The sequence below is a fragment of the Jaculus jaculus genome, chromosome 12 (assembly GCF_020740685.1).
Source record: "Jaculus jaculus isolate mJacJac1 chromosome 12, mJacJac1.mat.Y.cur, whole genome shotgun sequence".
Classification (NCBI taxonomy): Eukaryota; Metazoa; Chordata; class Mammalia; order Rodentia; family Dipodidae; genus Jaculus; species Jaculus jaculus.
Genome location: NC_059113.1, coordinates 88827364 through 88852143, shown reverse-complemented (window position 1 = coordinate 88852143; position 24780 = coordinate 88827364). Strand labels below are relative to the sequence as shown.

General features: G+C 42.9%; 1 protein-coding gene across 5 annotated transcripts; it reads right to left on the bottom strand.

Moving 5' to 3' along the window:
• Positions 1–1474: 1474 nt before the first annotated feature.
• On the bottom strand, positions 1475–23803 carry Elmod2 (ELMO domain containing 2). Of its 5 annotated transcripts, none has more exons than XM_004655832.2 (9): positions 23683–23803; positions 22462–22610; positions 19923–19951; positions 14903–15000; positions 13133–13262; positions 10180–10313; positions 8669–8737; positions 7600–7733; positions 1475–2705 (listed from the first exon to the last, which is right to left on the bottom strand). In XM_004655832.2, the coding sequence occupies exons 2-9, from the start codon at positions 22601–22603 to the stop codon at positions 2560–2562; spliced, it is 882 nt and encodes a 293-aa protein (XP_004655889.1). In that variant the 5' UTR covers positions 22604–22610; positions 23683–23803; the 3' UTR covers positions 1475–2559. The 5 variants fall into 5 exon arrangements, 4 of the variants coding, with proteins under 4 accessions (XP_004655889.1, XP_044987361.1, XP_044987362.1 ...); XM_045131426.1 differs by lacking the exon at positions 23683–23803 and adding an exon at positions 23251–23447; XM_045131427.1 differs by lacking the exon at positions 23683–23803 and adding an exon at positions 23247–23362.
• Positions 23804–24780: the final 977 nt, after the last annotated feature.

Sequence of the window (24780 nt, the reverse complement as noted above, 5' to 3'; positions counted from 1 at the left end):
TTACATTGGCATTTTACTAGTTATATAGGCAGATAAAATTCTAAAGATAAATAAGATTCGCACAAAAAAAAAATGCTGGAAGGATGGGAAGGTAGGAGGCAGAAACACTGGATAGAGTATTCTTTCCCTGGGTCACTGCGCCAGTCACATACGCAACCAGTGACCGAGTGACTGCCACACCATCACACCTATAAAGTGGGGAGTGGCTTTCAGATCAGCCCACTATACAATTATTTGAAATGGCCAGAGGTGAGCTTAAAGAACATAATGTGGAATAAACTTTATAGCGACATTATCTTAGGATCATTATTTTCCCTCTAGATCAGGCAGCTCTTAATTACTTATAATTCCCCCTTTCGACAGTTCAAGCATTCTTTTTATTAAATATACCAATAAAGGTTTAAATCATTTCAAGATCTCAGCTACTGAAAGATCAAAATACAAAATGAAGTATTTTCAGAACAAAATCTAAAGACTAATAGACTTTCTTTCCATGAAACAGTTATCATCGTACTACAATGAAAACATGACCCGTTAGGATTTTGCTACACATCATAAAACTAGTTGGACAGTAAGAATGAAAACATTTTTTTAAAAAAACTATATGAATATATTCCCAGGGTTAAGAAGTCCCCTGCAAGAAATCAATTATTAAATTCCTGTAACACTGAAAAGCTATATTGTTACTAGTATATTAAGTGGACCAACTTTTAAAAATAGTGTTATCTTAGTGAGAAAAAAATAATTTGAACTCATGCACTTCAATGTATGTGCTGTGTAACACTGCAGTTTTCTTTTCCAACTGGTATTCTTCACCCTGCTTCTCTTTTGATAAATTTAGAGAAGTCTGCCAAAAGACGTGACCAATCAGGGAAAAGCACTGAGTCTTTCTATGTCTCATACAAGCCAGTCCTTAAAATACTTGAGAGATGTTCATACACACAACAAAAGATGTGCAAAATATCATCATGTTTTAGGTTAAGTTATAATTCTATCAATTGGTTTCCATAGGATTTAAGGAGAATGTATTGATCACACAAACTTTTCTCTCTCTAAAGTCTTTTAGTTCTGCTCCGAGAACAAATGTTTACAACACATCAAGGAGAAACCGTCCCATTACACATCTCGTCATACATAATCCTTGGTAGGATGTACTGCCCTCCTGAGATTACGGGGAATAAAGCTTTACAAAATGCAGTCATTATCCTCAGGCTACTGTAGCATTGCAGACTATTGCAGACTAGGTCCATACATTTTTACCCACGAACACAGACTCAAAGCAAAGACAGCAATGGCAAACAGTGAGTCAAATAAAACAATGATATTCAGCTGCAATTTTTTTTAAAGCCTTATATTTTCTTCTTGTGTAAAGACAAAGACAGCTTTCTTTCTTCCTTTCTTTATTTTGATTGTTCAAGGTAGGGTCTTGCTCTAGCACAGGCTGAGCTGGAATTTACTATGTAGTCTCAGGGTGGCCTCGAACTCATGGCAATCCTCCTACCTCTGCCTCCCAGATTGCTGGGATTAAAGGTGTCTGCCACCATGCCAGGCAAGACAGCTTTACCTTAAAAAAAAATGTTTTAGGAGTATATTCAAGATTTTCTGAGCAAATACATCTCCTTTCATAGAGGTCCTCACAGCAAAACACTGGGTCAGGTTCTGTTCTTTACTTTGTTAGAATATTATTTATTTACTTGAGAGAGAGAGAGAGACAGACAGTGAGTGAATATGGGCAGCACCAAGAACTCCAGCCACTGCACAACAGCTCCAGACTCATGTACCACTTTGTTTATCTGGCTTTATGTGGGGACTAGTGAATTGAACCTGGGCTGTCAAGCTTTGCAAGCAAGTGCTTTTAACTAGTGAGCCACCTCTCCAGCCCTCAGGTTCTTTTCTATAACTGAGGGAATGCAAATACTGACCACGAGTAAATGTCATACACCTCAGCGTAACACTTTGAAAGTGTGTTCTTTAGACGCAGAAAAGGCTAAGCACCAAGACTTTCATCCTCTCCTTTTCTTATGCTCCCAAAGCGAGGCCATGATTCTCGCCGTCTCCGGCAAGCCTCCACTCTCCCTGCTACCCCGAGACATCTGACAAGGGACTGAGACGCACAGACAGCCCTGAAGGTCTACGCAGTCCTAGACAACAGACGACGATGAAGCAGGTGAAAAACACCCATGTCTAGACTGAAACACCAATCTGGAAGAGCTTTGAACATGACACCAAGTTGAGAGCTACAAGACATAGAAATGAAAACCAACTGACAGATATAAATACCTGATTTTGACTTTACACTACCGGGCTAAGTCCTAAGTTCCAAACTGTAGTTCACGTGGCTCCAGAAGGGATCTTTGGAAGGATAAGGGACCTTTGGAGAACAGTGTATAAACCATTGTAAACATACACTGATTGTCCACTAGCATTCTTAAATAGAATTTCTCAAGTATTTTTGTAGGAAATTATATATGAGTGTAATTGATCAGATAATTTCTATTACAACATATAAATTCTGTTGTGTGTGCAAAATGTGGTAGAAATAGCAGATCCTATGGGTGACTACATTTTTAAAGTGAGTGCCACATTGCAATCCATTAGGAGTCCTTTAATTCTCTCATGAAACTTCTCCCGGTATAGGTTGAAATACATGATGCTCTCCGGCTCTTCTTCAAACCAGAACTTGTCAAACTCATAGACAAGATAACCTGCAGTTAAAGGAAAAGTAGACTATGCTCAGGAATAATATCACATCACACTAGCTCATTTTTACAAAGTAAACATCCATCATTTAAGTTCCATATTAAAATTCAATAATCAGGGATCATCTTAAAATAATTAGGGCTGGAGGGATGGCTTAGCATTTAAGATTTTGCCTGCCAAGCCAAAAGACCCAGGTTCAATTCCCCAGGATCCACGTTAGCCAGATGCACAAGGGGGCGCACGCGTCCGGAGTTCGTCTGCAGTGGCTGGAGGCCCTGGCGCGCCCGTTCTCTCTCTCTGCCTCTTTTGCTCTCTCCCTCTCAAGCAAACAAATACAATGACGGGGGAGCTGCAGAACTTTATAAAACATATATTTATATGCTCAAGATAAACAGCAATTCCAATAAAAGATGTAATATACATTTCTTTTGTCTCAAAAACCATTAAATCCCTTTATATAAGAGATACCTTGACAACAGATAGAGAGTTATTCCAGAGAGATCCCTGAACAACATGAACTAACAAGAAAATGCTATGCAAAGACAAAGACCAGGGGCTGATTTCCAAATTTGATTAGGTACTTTTAACAAACTTAATAAGCTATCAGCACTTTCTGTCTTTAAAGAGAATAAATCATTAGCTGGGCATGGTGGTGCACGCCTTCAATCCCAGCATTCAGAAGGCCAAGGCAGGAGGATCACTGTGAGTTTCAAACCAGCCTGAGACTACATTACACCCATTTTAAAAGTACTTCTACAGTGTGTACTACGGGCTCCTCTTCTCACAACAAGCCCATGACGTGAATGTGATACAAGTTCCCCATTTCACTGAAGGGCAAATGGGGTAGAGAGACTAATCACATAGCAGAATAGAGACTTCTGTGCTCTGTCTCCTCTAACAGGCTCTTTAACCAGGAATTTAAGTCACTAATTTCAGCTAAACAGAAGAAAAGCCACTGACTGTACAAAGTGTGGCAGATCATTAAATTGCCTAGCATGAGAAAAATGGAAATTTCATTTTAATAAGAATGGCCGTAAGCCAAACACTAGGTTAGGAACCAGAATATTCCAACGCTTACTTTATAAGAAAGCCAGTTTAGGGCTGGAGAGATGGTTTAGCAGTTAAGCGCTTGCCTGTGAAGCCTAAGGACCCCGGTTCGAGGCTCGATTCCCCAGGACCCACGTTAGCCAGATGCACAAGGGGGCGCAAGCATCTGGAATTCATTTGTAGTGGCTGGAGGCCCTGACGCGCCCATTCACTTTCTCTCTCTCTGTATCTGTCTCTTTCTCTCTGTGTGTCTGTCACTCTCAAATAAATAAATACCCCCCCCCAAAAAAGAAAGCCAGTTTAAGAAAGATTTCATGTTAATCTCTTGACACACAATAAAACAGATTTTTGTGAACTAGGATACATAAGAAAAATCCAAAACTGAAGCCTATGGGAAAATACCACTTGGCTTTGTGGTTACAAAAGCCAGGCTGAGAATAGCAGTCTTATTCTTGCTTTTTAAAAACTCTTTTTTCTTCTGTCCATGTGTGTGTGCAGTGTACACCTGTGTACAGATACACATGCCTGTGTGCACACACAGAGGACAGAGGAGGAACTGGGTGTTTTTCTGGCCTTCCACTGTACTGCCCTGAGGCAGGCTCTCCCACTGAACTTGGATCTCCCTGCTTTTCAGTTACATTGGCAAAGGTGCCAGAAACCCTCCCACAACCTTGCCCGGCTTTTGCTGTCATTGGTGTTGTTCTGATCAAATAAGACACTCCAAGTTGAACCATGTATGTGCACATGAGGTCCAACTCTCTCTCTCTCTCTTTCCCACACACACACAAACACACACACTGTAGGGAGGAGCAAGATGCAGACTTGGGTGAAAATCTAATAAAATGTCTGAGTACTGCAAAACAAAAAACAAAACAAACAAAAAAAGAACAGATGATTATGGTACCAGAAGCAGAAACGTGTGAGCACAGATGTCCACTACTGTTAAAAGGACTAAGCAGGGGGCTGGAGAGATGGCTTAGTAGTTAAGGTGCTTGCCAAAAGGACCTATGTTTTACTCCAGATCCCACATAAGTCAGACGCACAAGGTAACGCAAGTGTGCAAGGTCACACATGCGCACAAGATGGCACACACATATGGAGTTCGATTTCAGTGGCTGGAGGCCCTGGTGTGCCAATTCTCTCACTCTCTCACACTCTCCCTCTCTCATAAGCAATCACTTAATCATTGGGATTTCAGGAAGCTGAAAAGCTTTTGCAGAGACAAACAAACAGTAAGCAAAGCCAATAGATTTTCCCATAGAATGGGAGAAAATCTTTGCCAGATACACATCAGACAGTGGTCTAATTTCTAGAATCTACAAAGAACTCAAAAACCTAAACAATAAAAAGTCAAACAACTGCACAGGGAGTTCTCAGAGGAAGAAATACAAATGGCAAATACACACTTCAGAGATGTTCATCATTCCTAATCATCAAGAAAATGCAAACTAAAGCAACTATGAGATTCCACCTTATCCCAGTAAGGATAGCCAACATTCAAAAATCTATTGACAACAAATGCTGGTGAGATTGTGGAGAATGGGAACTCTCATCCATTGTTGGTGAGAACACAAGTTAGTACAACCACTATGGAAAGAAATAAGGATGACTGTAGAGGTACCAACAGACCCAGTTATTCCCTTCTGGGACATTTACCCTAAAAGCTCCATGCCTCAGCTCAGAGATATTTGCTCAACTATGTTTATCACTGCTCAATTCATAATAGCTAAGAGCTGGAATCAACCCAGATGTCCATCATTAAACAAATGGATAACTAAGATGTGGTATACCTACACGACAGAATTCTATGCAACAGTAAGGAAAAATGACACAATGAAATTTGAAGAAAAATGGTCAAACTTGGAACAAATCATTCTCAGCAAACTCACCCAATCACAGAAAGTTAACAGTCACATGGTCTCAATCATCTGTGGCTCCTAACCTGAATCTGCCCATGATGCTAACATACCTAATAAACATCTCGAGGACTGGACAATAGGGATGGTGGGGTGGGAGGGGAGGGTAAGGGTAGGGAGTGGGGGAACAAAAGACCGGACCCAAATGGAAATGGTACCATAAAATCGTACATCCTAAAGACATACTAAAAAGTCAAACCTTCATCAGGTGCTTAGAGAGCATACCTGATTCACAGGGGCCTGGAAAGGGTATAATAAAGACTATCCTCAATCTTCTCCTGTTTCTCTCTCTCTCTTTTCTCTCTTTCTCTTTTATATCACCTTATTTTTCTCCCTTCTTCTCCCTTGTCACTGACCTGTAACTCCCAGTACCAGCATGTGGGTAACATCCACAATGAGCTGTTGATCAGAGTCTCAGAGTTTCCCAAAAGAAGACAGAATTCTGTCAGAGTACTTGATGACCCACCAAAGGTTAATGGTAAGACCCTACTGCTGAAGACACCATATGCTGTTGGGACAGAGCATGGAACGACTTGGCTGGAAACTGGAAGAGTCTCATTCCCCAGACAGTTAGCTTATCTAGTACCAGAAGGTGTTACATGAAAGATTGGGGAGAAACGACCATCTGTCTAAGCCACTCGTGGTCTAAGCTACTCAACAGCAATCAGCCTGATGGGATGCTCACACAAGTACAATAGTGGCACACAGCCTACTCTTGACTTGGCTAACGGATCTGCTCAGTGGAACAGAACCCATACCTGGAATGGGGAGACAAGTCAGGACCATATCTAAAAACAAGCCTGCTCCCCAATATCAAGCTCCCACCAATAATGGGCTACAAGAGGGTCTACACCTATTAAATTCTCTCAAAAATAATGGATATCCATGTATCTTGCACTGACCTCACTCTCTGTCAGAGAATTTGTTCTCTTTATCAGATGGATGCAGAACCCCACCAGAAGCCAGAGAGTAATTGGGGAAATGAGCAAGAGTGCTGCTTTCTCAGTGAACTTGATATCATCAGCACAAGGGTGAAGGAGATAAGACACAGAGAGCACTCAACTCCTACCAAACAAGATATCCAGAGACACAGTGACTCCCAAGGCCTCCTGTCACTGAAATAGACCTAAAAATGAACCCAATATGGCTCAAGGAAATTCACAAAGAGGGGCAGAAAGACTGCTAGAGCCATAAGTTGGGTCATTATGCACAGAGACATTGCCTCTCCCCCATAACTGAAGGCCACCCCCACAATGCAACACCCACAGCTAAGGGTACTATCATGGCTGCATACACACTATACACATAACTAATAATTTAAAAAAGGACCAAATAGCATGAAGAAAAATCACGACAATTGTATTTGGTACCAAATAATGCTGATAAAATCAGTTTTAGCCGAGTGGTAACTGACATAAAAATTGGAGGTGAGTAAATGAAACCAGCAGTTAGTGTGTGGAGGCACACATGCGTATGTGTGTTTGGGTGTAGGGAGGGTACAGGTGAACATCAGGTGTCTTCTGTAGTCGCTTTCCACCTATGTATTGAATCAAGGTCACTCAATAAACCCAGAACTCACAGATTTAGCTAATCTAGCTAGCCAGCAATCCCCCAGGTGCTGGGATTATATGTGCACACCAACATGCTGGGCATATGTTGAAGATTTGAACTCGGGTCATCATGCTTGTAAAACACTGCTGCATTACCTGAGCCATCTTCCAAGCCCCTCTTTATTATTATTTTTTTATCGATGAATATAGAAAGTGAAATAGAAAATACTCTTAGGGACCCATTTTCCATTATTTTCCTAGATTTCAAGGACCTTAAACAATAAAATGATAACCATAAGCTTTATACTTGATATAAATATATGTAATGCCTTCCCAATAAATAAATTCTCCTAGTAAAATCTAGAATTACCCATTCTAATACTCACAATAAAACTGGTGAAAGTGTTCCATTGTTGGTATTCCAGGGACAAAGTTGTAGAGATGAAACTTCAAAGCTTCACTCTTCAGTAAGCTATAAGCCATCTCTGTGAGATTGATTCCAACTATTGCATAAGAATACCTATGTCAGAAACATGACCAGTTATACCAGCTAGCCAAATATCTCACAGACTCAATGAAAATTGGGTAAGAAATTTGTGAAAAGTTACTTTGTTTCATTTATCACACAGTATTGGCCATATGGTAAGATAAATCAGGATAGATCCAAACTGCTTGTTTTCTTAAGACTACTGATTTTCTGGATAAAAGTTAAAACAGCAAAACACAGCTCTGTTCACATGATACCTAAAACCAAAAAGAAAACTACATTCATCAGGCCTTAGTGATTTCTAAATAACACTGGGTAACCAGATTTTGTTCTTCCCCATTATCAGGGTTATTCAGTTGTACAATTTAACATTATTATGAATTGTCAAAGACTTCATGGCATCATAATAAAAAATAACACAGTCACAAAGCTAATAACATGACTTCAATTTGCATGGTACTTTATACTTTTTTTATTTTGTGAGAGAAAGACAGAGAGAGAATATGGGTGCAGCAGACCTTCAGCCCCTGAAATGTGTGCGCCACCTTGTGCGTACGTGCAACATTGCGTGCTTGCATCACTGTGTGTCTGGCTACGTGGGACCTGGAGATTTGAGCATGAGTCCTCAGGCTTCACAGGCAAGCGCCTTAACCACTAAGGCATCTCTCCAGCCCACTACTTCATACTTTTTAAAGCTACTTCTCATTTTCCTAATTCAAAGCTATTTTCTATTTCTACCTCCAAGTATTTTTGAAAAAAAAAAAGTTCTAATCTCTATTTTATGAGCTATATCATGCATTAAAATATTTTGAAATATACAAATTTATTATCACGTTGGCTCTTAAGTGATTTATCATGCAATATCCCTTATACAGTTGCTATTAATTACAGATATACCTTGAAATGCCTTCAAATCATCTGCTCATTTCAAATGCAAGACACTCACTTCTCACGTTGGCCCAGCTTACCCTAATTTTGGATGATTTGAGCGGGAGAGGATCTGGTGAGCTTCACTGGTATACTTTTCACTGAAATACCTAGAAACATTTCAAAATAATCAGTTTTTTTGAGCCGTCACTCAAACTCAAGAAACCTGGAAGTAACTGACACTGTCAAAAATGACAGTCTAGCCCAGCCTGGGGGCACACGCCTTCCACCCCAACACTTGGGAGGCAGAGATAGGATGACTGCGGTGAGTTCAAAGGCAGTCTGGGACTACAGAGTGAGTGCCAGATCAGCCTAGGCTAGCATGAGACCCTGCCTTGGAAAAATCATCACCCCCCCCCCAAGAAAAGCAAACTAACAAAACCCCCAACAGTCTGGTCTTGCCACAGTTGTCCTGTTTCCATTTTAAATCACTTCAATGTCTCACAAATGTTTCTGAGTCAAAATTTAAACTCAAGGCATTATTAGGCCCATCAGGTAAAGAACACAGACCCCTGACAAGCCTTTATGTTAGCAAAGAAATGACCTAAGAGGAGATTTCCTATCCAGTTAGAAAAAGGTGGGGGTGGGCAGAGAAAAACCTCTAGAGTTCTTATTCTGATGTCTGCTTATTCTATTTATAAAATATTCTAAGTGTACTTGTCAGGACGCCTGTTTGTTTCTTGAACTACAACTCCAGTGTGTGTGTACTGTTCAATATCACGTTCAGTGTGATAAGAAAAAAATTATCCATCATCTTCCCTTTGGCCTTCACCCCTTCCTTCTATAGTAATGGTATAGCCAAATTACTGGCAATGAAACAGAAGCATTAGCAAGGACAGAAGAAATACAGTTATCTGTTTGGGGGGTCACACATCTGTCTGGTCCACAGTAATATAACTTTAAGTTCTCAATAATCACCAAACTAAGCTCAATTGCCCAGAAACAATTACCCAGCCTAATTGTTAGCTTCCATTGTTGACATTTTATAACCTGTAAATCCCAATCTGTAAATCAAACACTTTCATACATATGTGGATCATGAGAGGAAATTAATCTTCTAGATTCTTTTCTACCAACTGTGACTTAATCCCGTATTTTTGGACGTCATGTGTGTACCCAATCATAAAAAAAAGGAGAGCAAGTTGATATAAGCTCAGAAAAGGTGGCAATGCCTAGCAGTTGTCACAGGTGGCGAGAAAGACTTGTGAAGTGAATGTATCACCTTATCTGGTTCTTTCCCCAGATGCAATCAGAGCTCAGAAAGAACAGACAAGAGGAAGAAAAGAGTAAGGAAGAGTCTACACAATTCTTAACGAGGCATCAGAAGCAAGGTCAGGAAGACAAAGAGAAAAGCACTGGTAAGTAAGGAAATCACACACACACACATATACAATGTCTTCATGCTGTTGTTAGAATGTTAGAAATATGAGCACTATAGTGATTCAAATTTAGAGACAGTATGAAACAAGATCAATTCTTATCACAAGTTAACCAGACTAGAAATTACATGTCATTTCATTTGGTGAGGAAAAGAAAGTTTATTTTCACTTACACGAGGTTGATTAATCCGAGTATGCCCATGCCTCTGAAGTCCGTTTTCGGGTCATCACCCTGAAAACCAATGTCACCCCACTGCTTGGAGATCCTGGCCGTCAACTTCTTCGTGGGCATTAGAAGATTCCAAAGCTACATAAACACACCTTCATATTACAAACAGTGATGTCCCACCTGACCTCATCTTCTTCTCATAGCTAACAGAACCAGTAACTGAATGCTTCTAATTAAACAACTTTTATAGACTAATCAGCAAAGACTGTACTTATAAAACTTTTCAGTTACTCTAAAAATGTACTATGTTTTCTGCAACTAAAAAGGCTGTCATAAAAAAATAGGTTTTTAGGCCTGGAGAGATGGCTTAGCAGTTAAGGCGCTTGCCTGAGAAGCCTACGGACCCATGTTCGACTCTCCAGATCCCACCTTAGCCAGATGCACAAAGGTGGGGTAATTGAAAGGTCGTACATGCCCATGAGGTGGTGTAAATGTCTGGAGTTCAAGTGCAGTGGCTGAGGCCCTGGTGCACCAATTCTCTCTCTCTCTCTCTAAAAACAAAATTAAGAAAACAGGCTTTTAAATAACACACAGAAATCTTAAGCAATGTATGAGATGATTTTCCTAATGAAACCAAGCTAGAGTCAGGACTGCATGCTGAAGAACACAGGATGAGGTAACTTGTTCTGTGTGCTGCTTAAATCCGTTCTGTTGCAATAGTGGATGATTAGAAAATCCCCCCCAAAATAGGTCTGATGGAGGGCTCATGAGGATATTATATTGATAATATTCTAACCTGGGCTGGAGAGATGGCTTAGTGGTTGAGGTGCCTGCCTACAAGCCAGAGGACCCCGGATCAATTCCCCAGGACCCATGTGAGCCACAGGTTCAAGTGGCACATGTGTCAGAAGTTCATCTGCAGCGACTGAAGGCCCTGGCATGCCATTCTCTCTCTCTTTTATCTGCCTCTTTCTCTGTCTCTCCCCCAAATAAAATAAATAAAAAATACTCTATGTGTGGTGGTTTGATTCAGGTGTCCCCCATAAACTTAGGTGTTCTGAATGCTAGGTTCCCAGCTGATGGAGATTTGGGAATTAATGCCTCCTGGAGGGAGTGTATTGTTGGGGGTGGGCTTATGGGCTTTATAGCCAGTTTCCCCTTGCCAGTGTTTGGCACACTCTCCTGTTGCTGTGGTCCACCTTATGTTGGCCAGGGGGTGATGTCCACCCTCTGCTCATGCCATCGTTTTCCCCTGCCATTGTGGAGCTTCCCCTCAAGCCTGTAAGCCAAAATAAATCTCTTTTTCCCAGAAGCTGCTCTTGGTTGGGTGATTTCTACCAGCAATGCAAACCGGACTGCAACACTATGTAACCACTACTTTATAAATTTTTAGTTTTAAAAGAAAAAAATAACACTTGGCTTTAAATAAATATACTCGCTACCACTGAGGATTTAAGAACAACTATGAAATATTAGACACCAACCAAGTAGTCAATGAAAAACAGTGAAGAAAACAGTCATTTTTACAATTCAGTCACTAACATCACAGACTAACAGATGTTGACTTTAAAAAAACCCAGAAAATAGGCTAACCAGAAATACATGCATTTTCCCCAATGCACTGCAATTTTAGGCACTGTTGAATAAAGAACTCCTAATAAAAGGAAGATCCTGTCACCTAAAATAAAATTTGGAAACTATGGCCCTTTCCAACAGGAGCCAGGATTTTTTTTTTTTTTCCCCCCGTTTTTTGGAGGTAGGGACTCACTTTGGCTCAGGCTGACCTGGAATTAACTATGTAGTCTCAGAGTGGCCTCAAACTCAAAGCAATCTTCCTACCTCTGCCTCCCAAGTGCTGGGATTAAAGACATGCTCAGAAGCTAACTCCAGTCACTGGTTGGATTTCATCTTGCCTGCACTCTGAGGAACAGCAGGTGAGAATTGGCAACATTAGCATTTCTCCAGGAATTCAGCAAGAAGCATGGTTATGCCCACAATAAGGCATGGGATGTGGGCCTGGAGAGATGGCTCAGTGGTGAAAGGACCTTGTTTGTAAAGCTTGACAGCCCAAGTTCAGTTACCAGTACCCATGTAAAGCTACTGCAAATGAACTCCAGACACATGTCATTTTGTGCATCTGGCTTTACATGGGTGTTGGGGAACAGAACCTGGGCTGGCAGGCTTTGCAAACAAGAACCTTTACCACTGAGCCATCTTCTCAGTCCCCTGCTTTAACTATTTTAAATTAAGACGTGAATAGGAGAAGATGGGCAGGAAATAGCTCCTGACCTGGCCCTTCCATTGTAGTACCTAAAGCGAATCACTTCATCTCCTCTGGGCCTCAGAATCCTAATCCCCCCCAAAAGGAGACTAGACTAGATGATCAATAGAGTTTCCCCAGGCCTCAAGCTTTGAGTTTTTGTGCCTCATTACCATCACATATTTATACTTCAGAAATAAAAACTGGAAAGTTCTAAGTAATTTTCTTCATTACTTTCTTATGTTTATTGTATTTAATGTCTATTGTGACATTATTTGGTGACTAATGTTCATTAAGCCAAAAGACAGGCAAAATAATTTATTAATGGTCATCTACTTTCACAATTTGAGAGTTGATGAAATATACCCAATTTCTACGAGCAACTTAGATAAAACATAGGGAGAAACCTAAGGCTTTTGGACCTACACATTTTGGTTGAAAAGATCTCCCTTTATGAATTTACAATTTATTTAAGAACTAAAAGCATTAAAATAAAACATGAATCTATTTTAATAATACTTAATCAGATAAAAGTTGCTGACTACAAATCTTTCCATGTCAATGGAATCTAACTTTAAGTTCACCAGGGGAAAGAAACTAAAGGCTAAACAACCATCCTGAATTTGTACTGCCCTTACTCAAGTGAAGTCTGATGAACTTTCCCAGAACTCAGCAACTGGGAAGAGTGACAACTCACCTTGAGGAGCAGTTTCTCGTGGTGAGCATTATCAGAATCATACGGCCTTTTCCTCACATTCTCTACATCCAAGTAGAGCTGTTTATAGCCAGTTATCTGCAGTAGGCAGGTCCTCATGCAGATTTTAAAACTGAAAATGACAAAATGATGTGTTCAAATCATTCTTCTCATCACAAGAAAGCAATGCTCCCTACAGTTCATAGTCCAGATGTCTGTTTAGAAAGTGTGTTCTGGCTTTTAGTTGGGATCACAAAAAGCACCAAGCACATCCTCACTCACCAAACACTGCACAAGTTATCACCAGGATACCATAAAACAGGGCCTCAAGAGAGAGGGCAAGGTGTGAGAGGAATGGCTCTTTACTGCCACATATCACCAGCACTTCTAATATTCCAGGTATATATGCAACACATAACTCCACAACAGGTGATCTCAGTTTCCCCAAATACAATAGCTTATCTTTCCCGAACAAGCCCTTTTTAAAGGGTCTAAAATCTATTTTTGTTGTTTTTGTTTTTCAAGGTAGGGTCTCACTCTAGCCCAGGCTGACCTGGAATTAACTATGTAGTCTCAGGGTGGTCTCAAACTCACAGCAATCCTCCCACCTCTGCCTCCCTGAGTGTGCTGGGATCAAAGGCATGTGACACCATGCCCAGCAAGAGTCTAAAATCTACTAACACACTGTTAACCATGAGTTTCCCAAGCTAAAACGCTCCAAGTTCTGACCCACCCCATCAACATATCAAAAGGTCCCCAAGCCCATATCTTGTCTCTCATATGTTCATCAAAGCAACCTTGGAGTCACTAGTTCTGCTGTATTTGTGACTTTGCAAATTTCTTTTTATTTTAATATTTCTTTTTATTTATTTATTTATTTGACAGAGAAAGAGGGAGAGACAGAGACAGAGAGAGAATGGAAGCGCCAGGGCCTCCAGCCACTGCAAAAGAACTCCAGACGCGTGCGACACCCTGTGCATCTGGCTAACGTGGGTCTTGGAGAGTAGAACCTGGGTCCTTTGGCTTTGCAGGCAAGCGGCTTAACCGCCAAGCCATCCCTCCAGCCCTGTGACTTTGCAGATTTCTAACTGAATGTCTCATTTTCCTAACTGCTCTTTCATTATTCTCCACCAGCCTCCTTCAACCCCAGATCTACCCCCTGATCCTTACACAATTCCTCAGCACATACGCAGGCCCTTCAGCGCACCTATCCAGTGTGCTCTGAGGACCGTGGTGCAGTAGGTCAATGTAGAGTGACGCACCTGACTCTCACTGGACATCTTGCTGGAGGAGGACACCGAAACTGAATCTTGAAGGACACCCCGACACATCACTTAATCTGGGGAGAGTACTGACACACCTCCATGGAGGAGGCAGGGGAGTATGCTAACAGTGCTGGCCTGCGTGGGGGACGCAACCGCTCAAGCTTTTCAGCCTTGCCACTGTCACCAGCATTCGACCTCACTGCTCAAGTGACCTGAGGAGGCAGAAGCAGAGAGAGATGCCACAAACCTTCCCCCAGCAGAGCGACAACTGCACGTAGGCTCCACACCTCAGGCTACAGATGTGGAATCCAAAGCGATCAAGGCACTTGCCAGCAAAGCCCAAGGACCCAGGTTCAATAACCCAGGACCCACCAAACCAGATGCACAAGGCGGCGCATGCGTGTAGAGTTCCTTTGCAATGGCTGGAGAGCCTGTAGTGCCTGTTCTCTCTCTCTCTCTCTCTCTCAAATAAGTGTATTTTAAAAAGGAGCAAGAGGAAGCAGCACACCTGGCATCCTTCTCGGGGCTGATGCTCTTCTCCTTCATTATGTCCTCCACACACTGGTCCACTTCACTCTCTGCAACCCGCGTCGCTTTCTGCAAAACCTATTTGTGGGAATAAAGCTGGGTGAGAGAGATTCCAAGTGGCTCAAGTGTGAGCAAACATTTGATCAACTTTACCAAACATTAAATTGCAAAGAAAACCAAGCTTGCTTCAGATTTCCCCTAGAGCTAAAACATTTTCATACCTTTTGACTGTTATTAGAATTAAAGTAACAAATGGAGGTTAGAGTTGTTTTCCTTTTGCCATCCTGATACTTCTATTGCTATCTCCTCAGACCATTATTCTCACTCTACTACTGGAGTCTTTGCGTTCCTTACTGAACTGCTTTGTCACTCCTGCGAAAAATCATATCCTCTTGGAGTTGGGGACATGGCCCAGTAGGTAGAGCATTGACATTCAAGCCTAAGGGCATAAATTAATTCCCCTGATATGCAAGCCTACGGGCATGAGCTAATCCCCAGCACCCTCATGGCTAGAACTCCAGTCCTAAGGGAGGTGGAGAAGGGGAATCACCAGGGCTCACTGGTCAGTAAGTCTGACCAAAACCAGCAGCACAGTGAGACTCTATCTCACAGGAACAACAAAGAGTAATACAGAAAGATACTCCACATCCTCGTCTTGGCAATCACAAGCATGTGCACAGACTACACGCACCTGCATACACTATGTTCATAAGAGGACCAAATTTGGTCCAGTTTATAGCTATGCCTAAGTTTTAGTTTCCCGGAGAGGCAGGCAAGACTTCTGGGAAAAACCATAAAGGGCATGCCCAAAGGTCTGGGGGCTGAGTCACCTCCTGGACACATGTCCAAACATGTCCCTTTCGTACCTTTCGCAACCTCTTAGCGCCTTCTGCCCCAACCAATCACAGATGTACAACTGTAACTGCTGCATGCCTAGCCAATCATTTTAAAAGATTACCTAACCTGCCTGGAACTCCCCTAGTTGGGCTTAAAAGGGGCCTGTGTGCTCCTCTCGGGTTGCCATTCTGTATGAATGGTCCACCCCTGCATGCTGGTGGATTCTGCAGAATAAATCTCTTTGCTTTTACTTACTATTTTGAGTCTGGGGTCTTTCTTCCGTGATTCTCAGACCCTTATGGTACATACAACATGCAATACTACACACACACACACACACACACACACACACAAACACAATCTGTTTTTCTGTCACTGTCTAGGTTTCCCACTTATTTGGTTAGTGTTGAAAGAATATTATTGCTATTGCTCGTCATTCTAAAGAATCAACTTCTGAGCCTGCTGGTAATAGCTACGTTTGTCTGTTTATTTCATTGATTTTTACCTCATTTGTTTATACCCCTTTAACTTATTTGGGCTTTGTTTTTCCTCTTGAAGTTTCTAAAGGTACAAACATAGATCATTGGTTTTAGTCCTTTAAAAACTGATCTGGCTGGGTATGAGGGCTTTAATCCCAGCACTGGGGAGGCAGAGGTAGCAGGTTCACATTGAGTTCAAGGCCACCCTGAGACTACATAGTGAATTCCAGGTCAGCCTGGACTAGAGTGAAACCTTACCGTGAAAAACCAAAAACTGATCTAGTGAACAATACAATTTGGGCATGTTGGTTTCCGTTCAATTATCTTGTTATATTTTTCTGTGAATTCTTCTTTATCCTGGGGGTTTCTTAAATGTTTGTATTTGACACGTTTTAACAGTCTTTAGCATGTGTTGATAGTCCCTAGTCTATACACAAGCAAGACTCATTTTTAAGTCAGTGAAAGGATTTCTGTCCAACAGTTTATACCCAAACAAGACCTTACTTTGAGATCAATGTGTCAAAGATGTCTTATTAGATTCAAACCACTATATTCATAACAATCAATAGTAATGTTAAGTATTAAAATACATAAGAGGTTTTCATGAATCCTTCATTTTTGTAAAATTTTTAAAATATTAGTAATGTACATTCTCATTGACTGCTTTTATATGAATAGCTAATCCCAAAACGATCATGTGAGTATTAATATCATCATGATGAAAAACTAAGTAACTTATACAAACAATGGGTAAGTGATAAAAATCAGGATTTGCAAGATGGAGCTGAGCAATCCTCCTCACTGTTGACTAGCTATCAGGATGCTGGAAAAAATAAAATAAAGACCAAACGCTCCCTGGCTGAACTTCAGGCCTCCTCCAGGGGAGGAAATTCATGCCTGGAACTGAAAACCTAATCAAAAGCCTATAAGCCCTAGGGGGAAACTACTACTGTTGTCTTGCTAAATGCATAATAATGCCCACCAAACACTAATGTTTATGCCAATATAGTAAAGCCAATCTCACTTTTAGTTAGAGAAGCTTCTCTTTTCAGGTGGCAGTGACTACTAGGGTGACTCAAAGCTCACCAAACTGCTGGTAAGGAGTGACAGTGGAGTGTTCAGCACTGTGAGGCATCTCAGTCACACCCTCCAAGGCTCAGGGACCACTAAGGAAGAGATGGCGGAAAGAATGTAAGAGCCAAAGGAAGGGGAGGACGGCTTACAATGCTGTCATCCAGACACAAAGTGGCCTTGATATTCACGACCTACAGTGGCTGACACTACCTACACATGACCTGAATAACAGGAGGAAAAAAAGATGACATCAAAATAGAAGAGAAACTAGCCAGAGAGAAGAGACTCAGGGGAGGGGGAGTTTGGGAGATGGGGAAAGGAAGGTTGGTAAGAGATTATGATTATGGTATACTGTCTATCTTTATGGAAATTGCCAAGAAAAAGTTATAAAAATTTTAAAGTTCAAGATATAAACCCACAACCTTTTCATGCTGTACCTCCTGAGTGCTGCAGTTAAAAGTGTGCAGCTCCCGCACGTTGAACCGCTGAGCCATCTCCTTAGCCCCCACCTGGAGTTCTTACAAGTAGTATCTTACACCGTCTCACGTAAGCTTAGTGCAATGGAATCTGACCACACACGAAGTCTCAATCAATTCTGAGACCAAGAACGTTGCTCAGTCTTGCTACAATCGGCGGGAGAGTGGTTACACTGCCTGATACACTCACAGGAGGAGGAAGCAGAGCTCCCGTTTCAGCCCTTTTCCTGCTTCTAGCAGCAAATGGAAGAAACTCTAGACTCATCTGGAGAAAAGGAGACTTTCACTTACTAATTAGTTTATCCTTTTCTATTCATTTTATAACACTCCAGACACAGTTCCAGCTACTGCAGGTACATTAATAAACAAGAAAATTACTGTTTTAAGGTTTGTTTTTTCCTTCAAGGAGGAGAGAATGGAAAACTTAAGAAGAAAAGCATGCTGGCACAATGAGGAGAAAGGAGAGTGCACTGAGCGTACAATTCAAGACGACAGTGGTCAGAGTGTCCACGGAGGGCTGATAATCAAAACCTCAAGATGGCACAGGAGAAGGCTCACTGGATAAGTGCTTACACTCACACTGGAGGACCAGAGTTCAATACCCAGACCCCAGGCTAAAAGCCGGAAGCAGAGGCAGGTGGCACGCTGGTGCTGATGGGAAATAGGAGGCAGAGACAGAAGAATTAAAGTGAGTCTGGTAAGGGAAGCCGAATGAGAATCCACAGTGAAAACTCCTGCCTCAAGTGAGGTAGACAGGCGACGACCACCCCGAAAGTGGTCCTCTGACCGCTGTACACACCATGATATATATGCGTGAGCCGCATTCACACCCGAACACATAGATGTCCCCCCCCCCACAAATAATTACTAAAACCTGGAGATAATGTAAGTTGAGCTTTTAATTGGAGGAAGAGCATCTTGGCCAATGGAAGGAACACAAAGGACCCAGGCCTGACAGTGTGTGCATGGTGTTTGGACCATACGCTGTTCAGAAGGGATGGCCAGCAAGGATGACAAGAACAGAGGAACACACTCTAGAAGAGTCAGGGTGGCAGTGGAGGTCTGTGGCGCCAGGCAAAGGGCTCAGTAGCTTTTCCTCTTTGTAATTTCAAGACTACAAAGCATGCTTCATAGACAATCCTCCTCAAATCCAGCACTCAAATGGCTCCACATTTATGACATTTTGAACGTTGTTTCCATGTGGTCAGCTTGGAATTATGTAAGGTCAGAGCAATTACGATGCAATGAGCCCTGCAAAAGCATAAACACGATGCTCCTCAAAGTGGCCTCCCGACCTTCAGGCATGAGCTGGGGGTCACTGGGTGTGAGGGTTAATCTCTGAGTGTCAACTTGACAGGATTTAGAATCACCATGGAAACCAATCTCTTGGCATGTATGTCAGGGATTTTCTAGACTAGACTGAAGGGGAGAAGAGCCATTCTAAGCGCAGGCAGCACCACACGTGCCATGGGCTGGGCTCCCGGCGTGCCAGAGCAGAGCTGTCTGACTGCGCGTTCTGCAGATCGCCTCAAGCTCCCGTCACCAAGCCTCTCCCACCGGCGTGGTCCGCAGCCTGAGACTGGTGACATCAACCCTTTCTCCTTTAAACTGATGTCTGTCAGATATTTTAATCTAGCAACCAGGAAGGTAGCTAAAGCCCTCTGAATTCCCTAGAGAGACAATGGGGCACACCAGAAGTTGGCATCAAGTCGACAAAGGGCCTTTCCAGTTACCCACAGACACATGAACGTAGCACGGCACTCAGTTTGGATCAGAGGTAAAAATGCAGGGTTTCCTCTAACCAACAATGCTTGCTCTTCTCTCACCTAACCTATCCTGAAAACACAATCTCAGAGAAAGACTTCCCCCTAAGAACCTGTTCCCCCAAAGATATCAACTATTAAAAGCAGGCAAGACCTTGGAGCATGTACAAATACCCCCCTTTGTACAGGACACAAAGTGTTTTGAAAACAGTACTGTTAACTTCTAAAGAGGGAATATTTTACTTAAAGCTTTTAAAGCAAAGACAGTAGCAGGACAGTAAAAATAATGAATTTTGAAACTGAAGACTTCCTTGTAAAGGAAAAAATACACTCAGATTTTCTAGAAAATTATCACCTTACTATGATCTTACCTTATTCTTAGAGTATGTCAAGGAATTTTCTGAAATTTAAAAAAAAAAGGAATGTTACCATACGAACGCATTTCCTGTTCAGGTCCATAGACAAATAGTAAAAACATGAAATCAACCATGAATCACTTTCGCTGTGTGAGAAGACAGAACTTGAACGGGAATACAGCAAGCACTTTAAAAGTCTTACGGTGCAGAGAAGTAGGTATCATTAATTCAGTCTTAAGCACACACACCATTATCAAGACAAACAGGTGATGCCAGGCTAGTTTCCCCAGCGTGTGCTGTTTCTGTGCCGACCCCAGAGTGACCAGCAGCAGCTCTGGTCCCAAACATCACGTGGGACTGAGTGCTCAACTCCTGGTGTTCACTGCCAGCAGGAAGGCGAGCGGGCGAGGTCCTGCCAGGCCGACAGTGCCACCCAGGAGCCAGGGCTTTAAACTCTCAGTCAAATGGCCTCTCCATTCTTGGTTCTGTTTCAAGAATGACAAGGACATCTTTACTTGACTATTAAAATTTTTCTCTGGGGCTGGAGAGATGGCTTAGCGGTTAAGCGCTTGCCTGTGAAGCCTAAGAACCCCGGTTCGAGGCTCAACTCCCCAGGACCCACGTTAGCCAGATGCACAAGGGGGCACACGTGTCTGGAGTTCATTTGCAGTGGCTGGAGGCCCTGGCGCACCCATTCTCTCTCTCTCTCTGCCTGCCTCTTTCTCTCTCTGTCTGTTGCTCTCAAATAAATAAATAAACAACAGCAAAAAAAAATTAAAAAAAAATTTTTCTCTGGCACACTTACTGATCCTTTCCTTTTCCTCAGCAAGTTGTAAATTGTAAGAAAAACGCCTCTGCCACAAAGTACAACCTTAACATGCTCTTCCCCCACACCATTAAACACCAACTGACAAAGCCTGGAGCTTTCTGATCAAGAGACACTTTGTTCTTTGGGCAAAGGGGAAACTCAGAAGAGCAGGCAATAACTCAAGTCAGTCACTAAGTTGTAAGAAAACTCGGAAAGTAATTAAGCTTTAATTATTCAGTGACCGTGAGGCAACTTCTATCATTCTTCCAGTGTTGTCTTGGGTGCATGGTTCCATTGGAATTGCCCCAGCCTTAGAGAGATTGGTTTCTCTACAATTACGCTAGACTGACTTGATATAGGACCTGGGTTAATTCATGATTTTCCACTTAACATAGAATCATGAGCTACAGCCCTTCCCGAGTCTCCTTTATTACCATGACCCCCCCCAAAATGACCTCACACTGCATTTTCAATCATCTCTATTCAAGATCAGAGCAGTATTTTCAATTAAACATAAAGAGCTGGCATGTTCTAGAAACATGAGAACAGACAGCACTGTTTGGCAGAAATATAATGTACATGTGAGCCACATGTGCATCTTGAAAATGTCCACAGCCACATTCAAGTAAAAAGGAACAAACGAAATTAATTTTACTATACCTCAATTCAACAGCTACAATACTATCACTCCTACCTATCATGAATGCAATTAAGACATCTTCACATATTCTTGTCATAAAAAAGCTTTGAAATCTAGTGTGTATTTTTCTATAGAAACATATCTCAATTCAGACTAGTACATTTCAAGTGCACAGTGATCACAGGTGGCTATGATCCTGAACCTTATTTTTCCTTATCATTCCACTGAGCAGTTAGTAACTGTCCTTTCATCAGTAAGAAATGAGAAGACCATGGGAGAGATGGCTTAGCGGTTAAGCGCTTGCCTGTGAAGCCTAAGGACCCCGGTTCGAGGCTCAATTCCCCAGGACCCATGTTAGCCAGATGCACAAGGGGGCACATGCGTCTGGAGTTCGTTTGCAGTGCCTGGAGGCCCTTGTGTGCCCATTCTTTCTTTCTCTCTCTTCCTCTCTCTGTGTCATTCTCAACTAAATAAATTAAAACTTGAAAAAAAAAATGGATCTAAACTTCAGCACTTTTGTTTGTTTGTTTTGAGGCAGGGTCTCACTGTAGCCTAGGCTGACCTGGAACTGACTCTATAGCCTCAGGCTGGTCTCAAACTCAAGGCACTCCTTCTACCTCAGCAAATTACAGGTGTGAAAATATACTAGAGAAGTGATACATTTTTTTCCCCTCTAGCAAATACAAAAAAAAAATGGATAAATTTAAGGAGCTACAGAAGATCATCTTCTGAGTGGATATGGGATGATAGTTTCGTTATGGGGGGTCGTACGGGATGATAGTTTCGTTATGGGGGGGTCGAGGTAGGGTTAGCTCTAGCCCAGGCTGACTTGGAATTCACTATGTAGTTTCCAGCTGGCTTTCAACTCACAGCGATCCTCCACCCAAGGGCTGGGATTTGAAAGGCGTGTGCCACCACACCCAGCAATAGTTTCTTTTTATATAAAGCAATCCAATATAAAGCTGAAAGGATTCAAAGACAGGCAGCGAAGTTTTTGTAACTGTTGAGGTGAGTTGCTCAGAACACCCAGGGAAAGGAGTTCGCTGACACAGTGGATCAGGGTTGGAGTTTCGTTAGTCTTCACTGTTCCCCGTTTTGAACATTACCTATTCTGTGTGTCCTCTGGGCACCCCCATAGGCATCAAAAATCCGCTGCAGCTCACACTTCCCAGTCATCTGTCGTAACAGCCACTTCATCCAAAACCGAAAAAAGTGCCCATAGAAGAACTCCCACAAAGAAACAAACATTTTTCTCCTGGAAAATAAAACAGAAATATAGAAGACAAGCTTAATGACCTTAACTAAAACTGAAAAAAAAATTAGTAAGGTTATCTACTCATCAACTCTCAAAATTATGTTAAAATCAATTAATCCAATGTACCTGTTTGTGGCAGTGTTTAACCAGCCATCTAAGGATAGATGTAATATATACATCCTAGATTAATTAAATGATGGCTGGCCAAATTATCACTCCTTAAAAAGTTCAAAACAAACAAACAAAAGAATTCTGCCAAGCTGTTGAATGGATTAGAAGAATAACAGAATGTTCTATATTTCTGCCAAGTAACTGTATTTCATGTTGGTATCCCATTTTCCATTTTTCACTGAGAATAGGAAATAAGAGTTCAGGAGTGAGAGGATCACTCTTAGCAACATTAAGATACACCAAGCATAACTGTCTTTAAGGAAAAGACACTTTCGTAACCCTCAAGGATTATTTGTTACAGCTGACCCAGTCAGGGAGCGTCCGCAAATGGAAACACAACAAGTGGATTACAAATTGGAAACACACGCTGCAAACCCTGCAAGAGGGGTACCCCAGCGACTTCATTCAGGGGCTGAAGAAACACTAAGTTAAAAAAAAAAAACAAAAAAAAAACGCAAAACCCACACACTTGACAGAGCTGGATCTCACGAGGAACTGTTCAGGTTTTAAATGGAAGGGAGGAGGGAACGCAGGTGAGGGGGAGAGACCTAAATAAAGATGCTCATGGCCGCGCGTCCCCACACACATCCTGCCCGCACAGGGCCTGCGCAGCTGTCAAATTCAAAAAAATGCCCGCAGGTCAGGGCGGACCGAGCCTCCGCACACGGGCGGATCCGGCTCTTTAAGCGGAGCCTCGCGGTCCGAGCGCGGGCCAGCTGACGCCGGGCAGCCGCCGACCCGGGCTCCGCGGGCCGAGGGTTCGCGCCCCGCCCCGGGGCCCAGGCGCCCGCCGAGTCCGCGCAGGACCCCGCCCCCCCGCCCGCCCCCGCATAGCCCGGGCGCCGTCGGCGCAGCCGCACGCGAGCAGCGCAGGGAGGGAGAGAAGAGAGACGGCGGCCACCTGACAGAAGCGGAAGAACTAGAGGGGAAGCAGGAGCCGCCTCGGTTTCCCCAGCTGCAAGCACCGGCAACGGAAACGACGCTAGACGCGGCCGAGCTCCCTGCAAACACCGCGACCCGGAAGTCGGGGCGGGAGGCGGCGGGAACGCCTTCCCGGGACTCAGCGCGTGCGCCCCGCCCCGCCCCGCCCCAGCCCTCTTCTGATTGGTCGGCGCGCCGCCTGCTTGACGACGCGGAAGGCGGGGCCAGCGCTGCGGCGCCCGCCCCCCCCCCGCCGCGCGCGTGCTCGGGCTCTCGGGACGCCCCGACGGTTTCCCAGGCAACGGCGGCGCGTGGCCACGCCCAGCGCCAGCGTGCTGTTACTGGGCGCAGAAAGTCTGCACTGGCTACACGTCCGCAAGTCGGAGAAACTGTGCTTTGGGGAGCTCAGCTCCCCAAGGCACCTTTACCTACTTTTAATCTCAGCTCTGAAGAAACCACTCATTGCTCCACTTCGCGGGTGACGCAAAGGTACTTGGAGCAGTTCACTTGCGCGTCGCCAACGTGGCTTTGGACTTTTCCCTGCAGTGCAAAACATCTAACAGTTCAGTCACCCAGTACTCATGTCTTAACTCTTATTTGTATGAACAACCAATTTATACACATTTTTAAACCTCTAATGATACAGTTGGTTGCCTGTCATGTGTCAGTGTTCCAAAAAGGAGTCAGACAGTAAGCCAGTAGGGTGTGTGTCTATATATAAAATTACTTCTTAAACCTATTGGAGAGTATTAGGTAAACAGTATTAGGTAGAGGGGTCACTACATACAATATAGTTAAAGTCTCCATAAGAATGTGACCTGTGGACTCTAGCGATGGATGGCATGGAGGTTAAGGCTTTTGCCTGCAAAGCCTAAGAACCTAGGTTCAATTCCCCAGTACCCAGGTAAGCCAGTTGCATAAGTTGGCACATACTCTGGAGTTTGTTTGCACTGGCTGGAGGCCCTGGAGTGCCCATTCTGTCTCCCCCTCTTTCTCTCTCACTGCCAAATAAGTAAATAAAAATGTCAAAAAAAATAATTTGACCTGTGAGCTTTACTAAATGAAGTGAACAAGTGTG

Bases quoted from the DNA above. Each gene is read 5' to 3' on its own strand.
- Elmod2 (XM_045131426.1), bottom strand. From the start codon at position 23,369: ATGTGTGTGGGGACGCGCGGCCATGAGCATCTTTATTTAGGTCTCTCC. The intron at 15,001-19,922 runs GTAAGATCATAG...TCCCACAAATAG, and splicing joins TGACATACTCTAAGAATAAG to GTTTTGCAGAAAGCGACGCG. The intron at 8,738-10,179 runs GTAAGTGAAAAT...AAATGTTTCTAG, and splicing joins CTCGGATTAATCAACCTCGT to GTATTTCAGTGAAAAGTATA.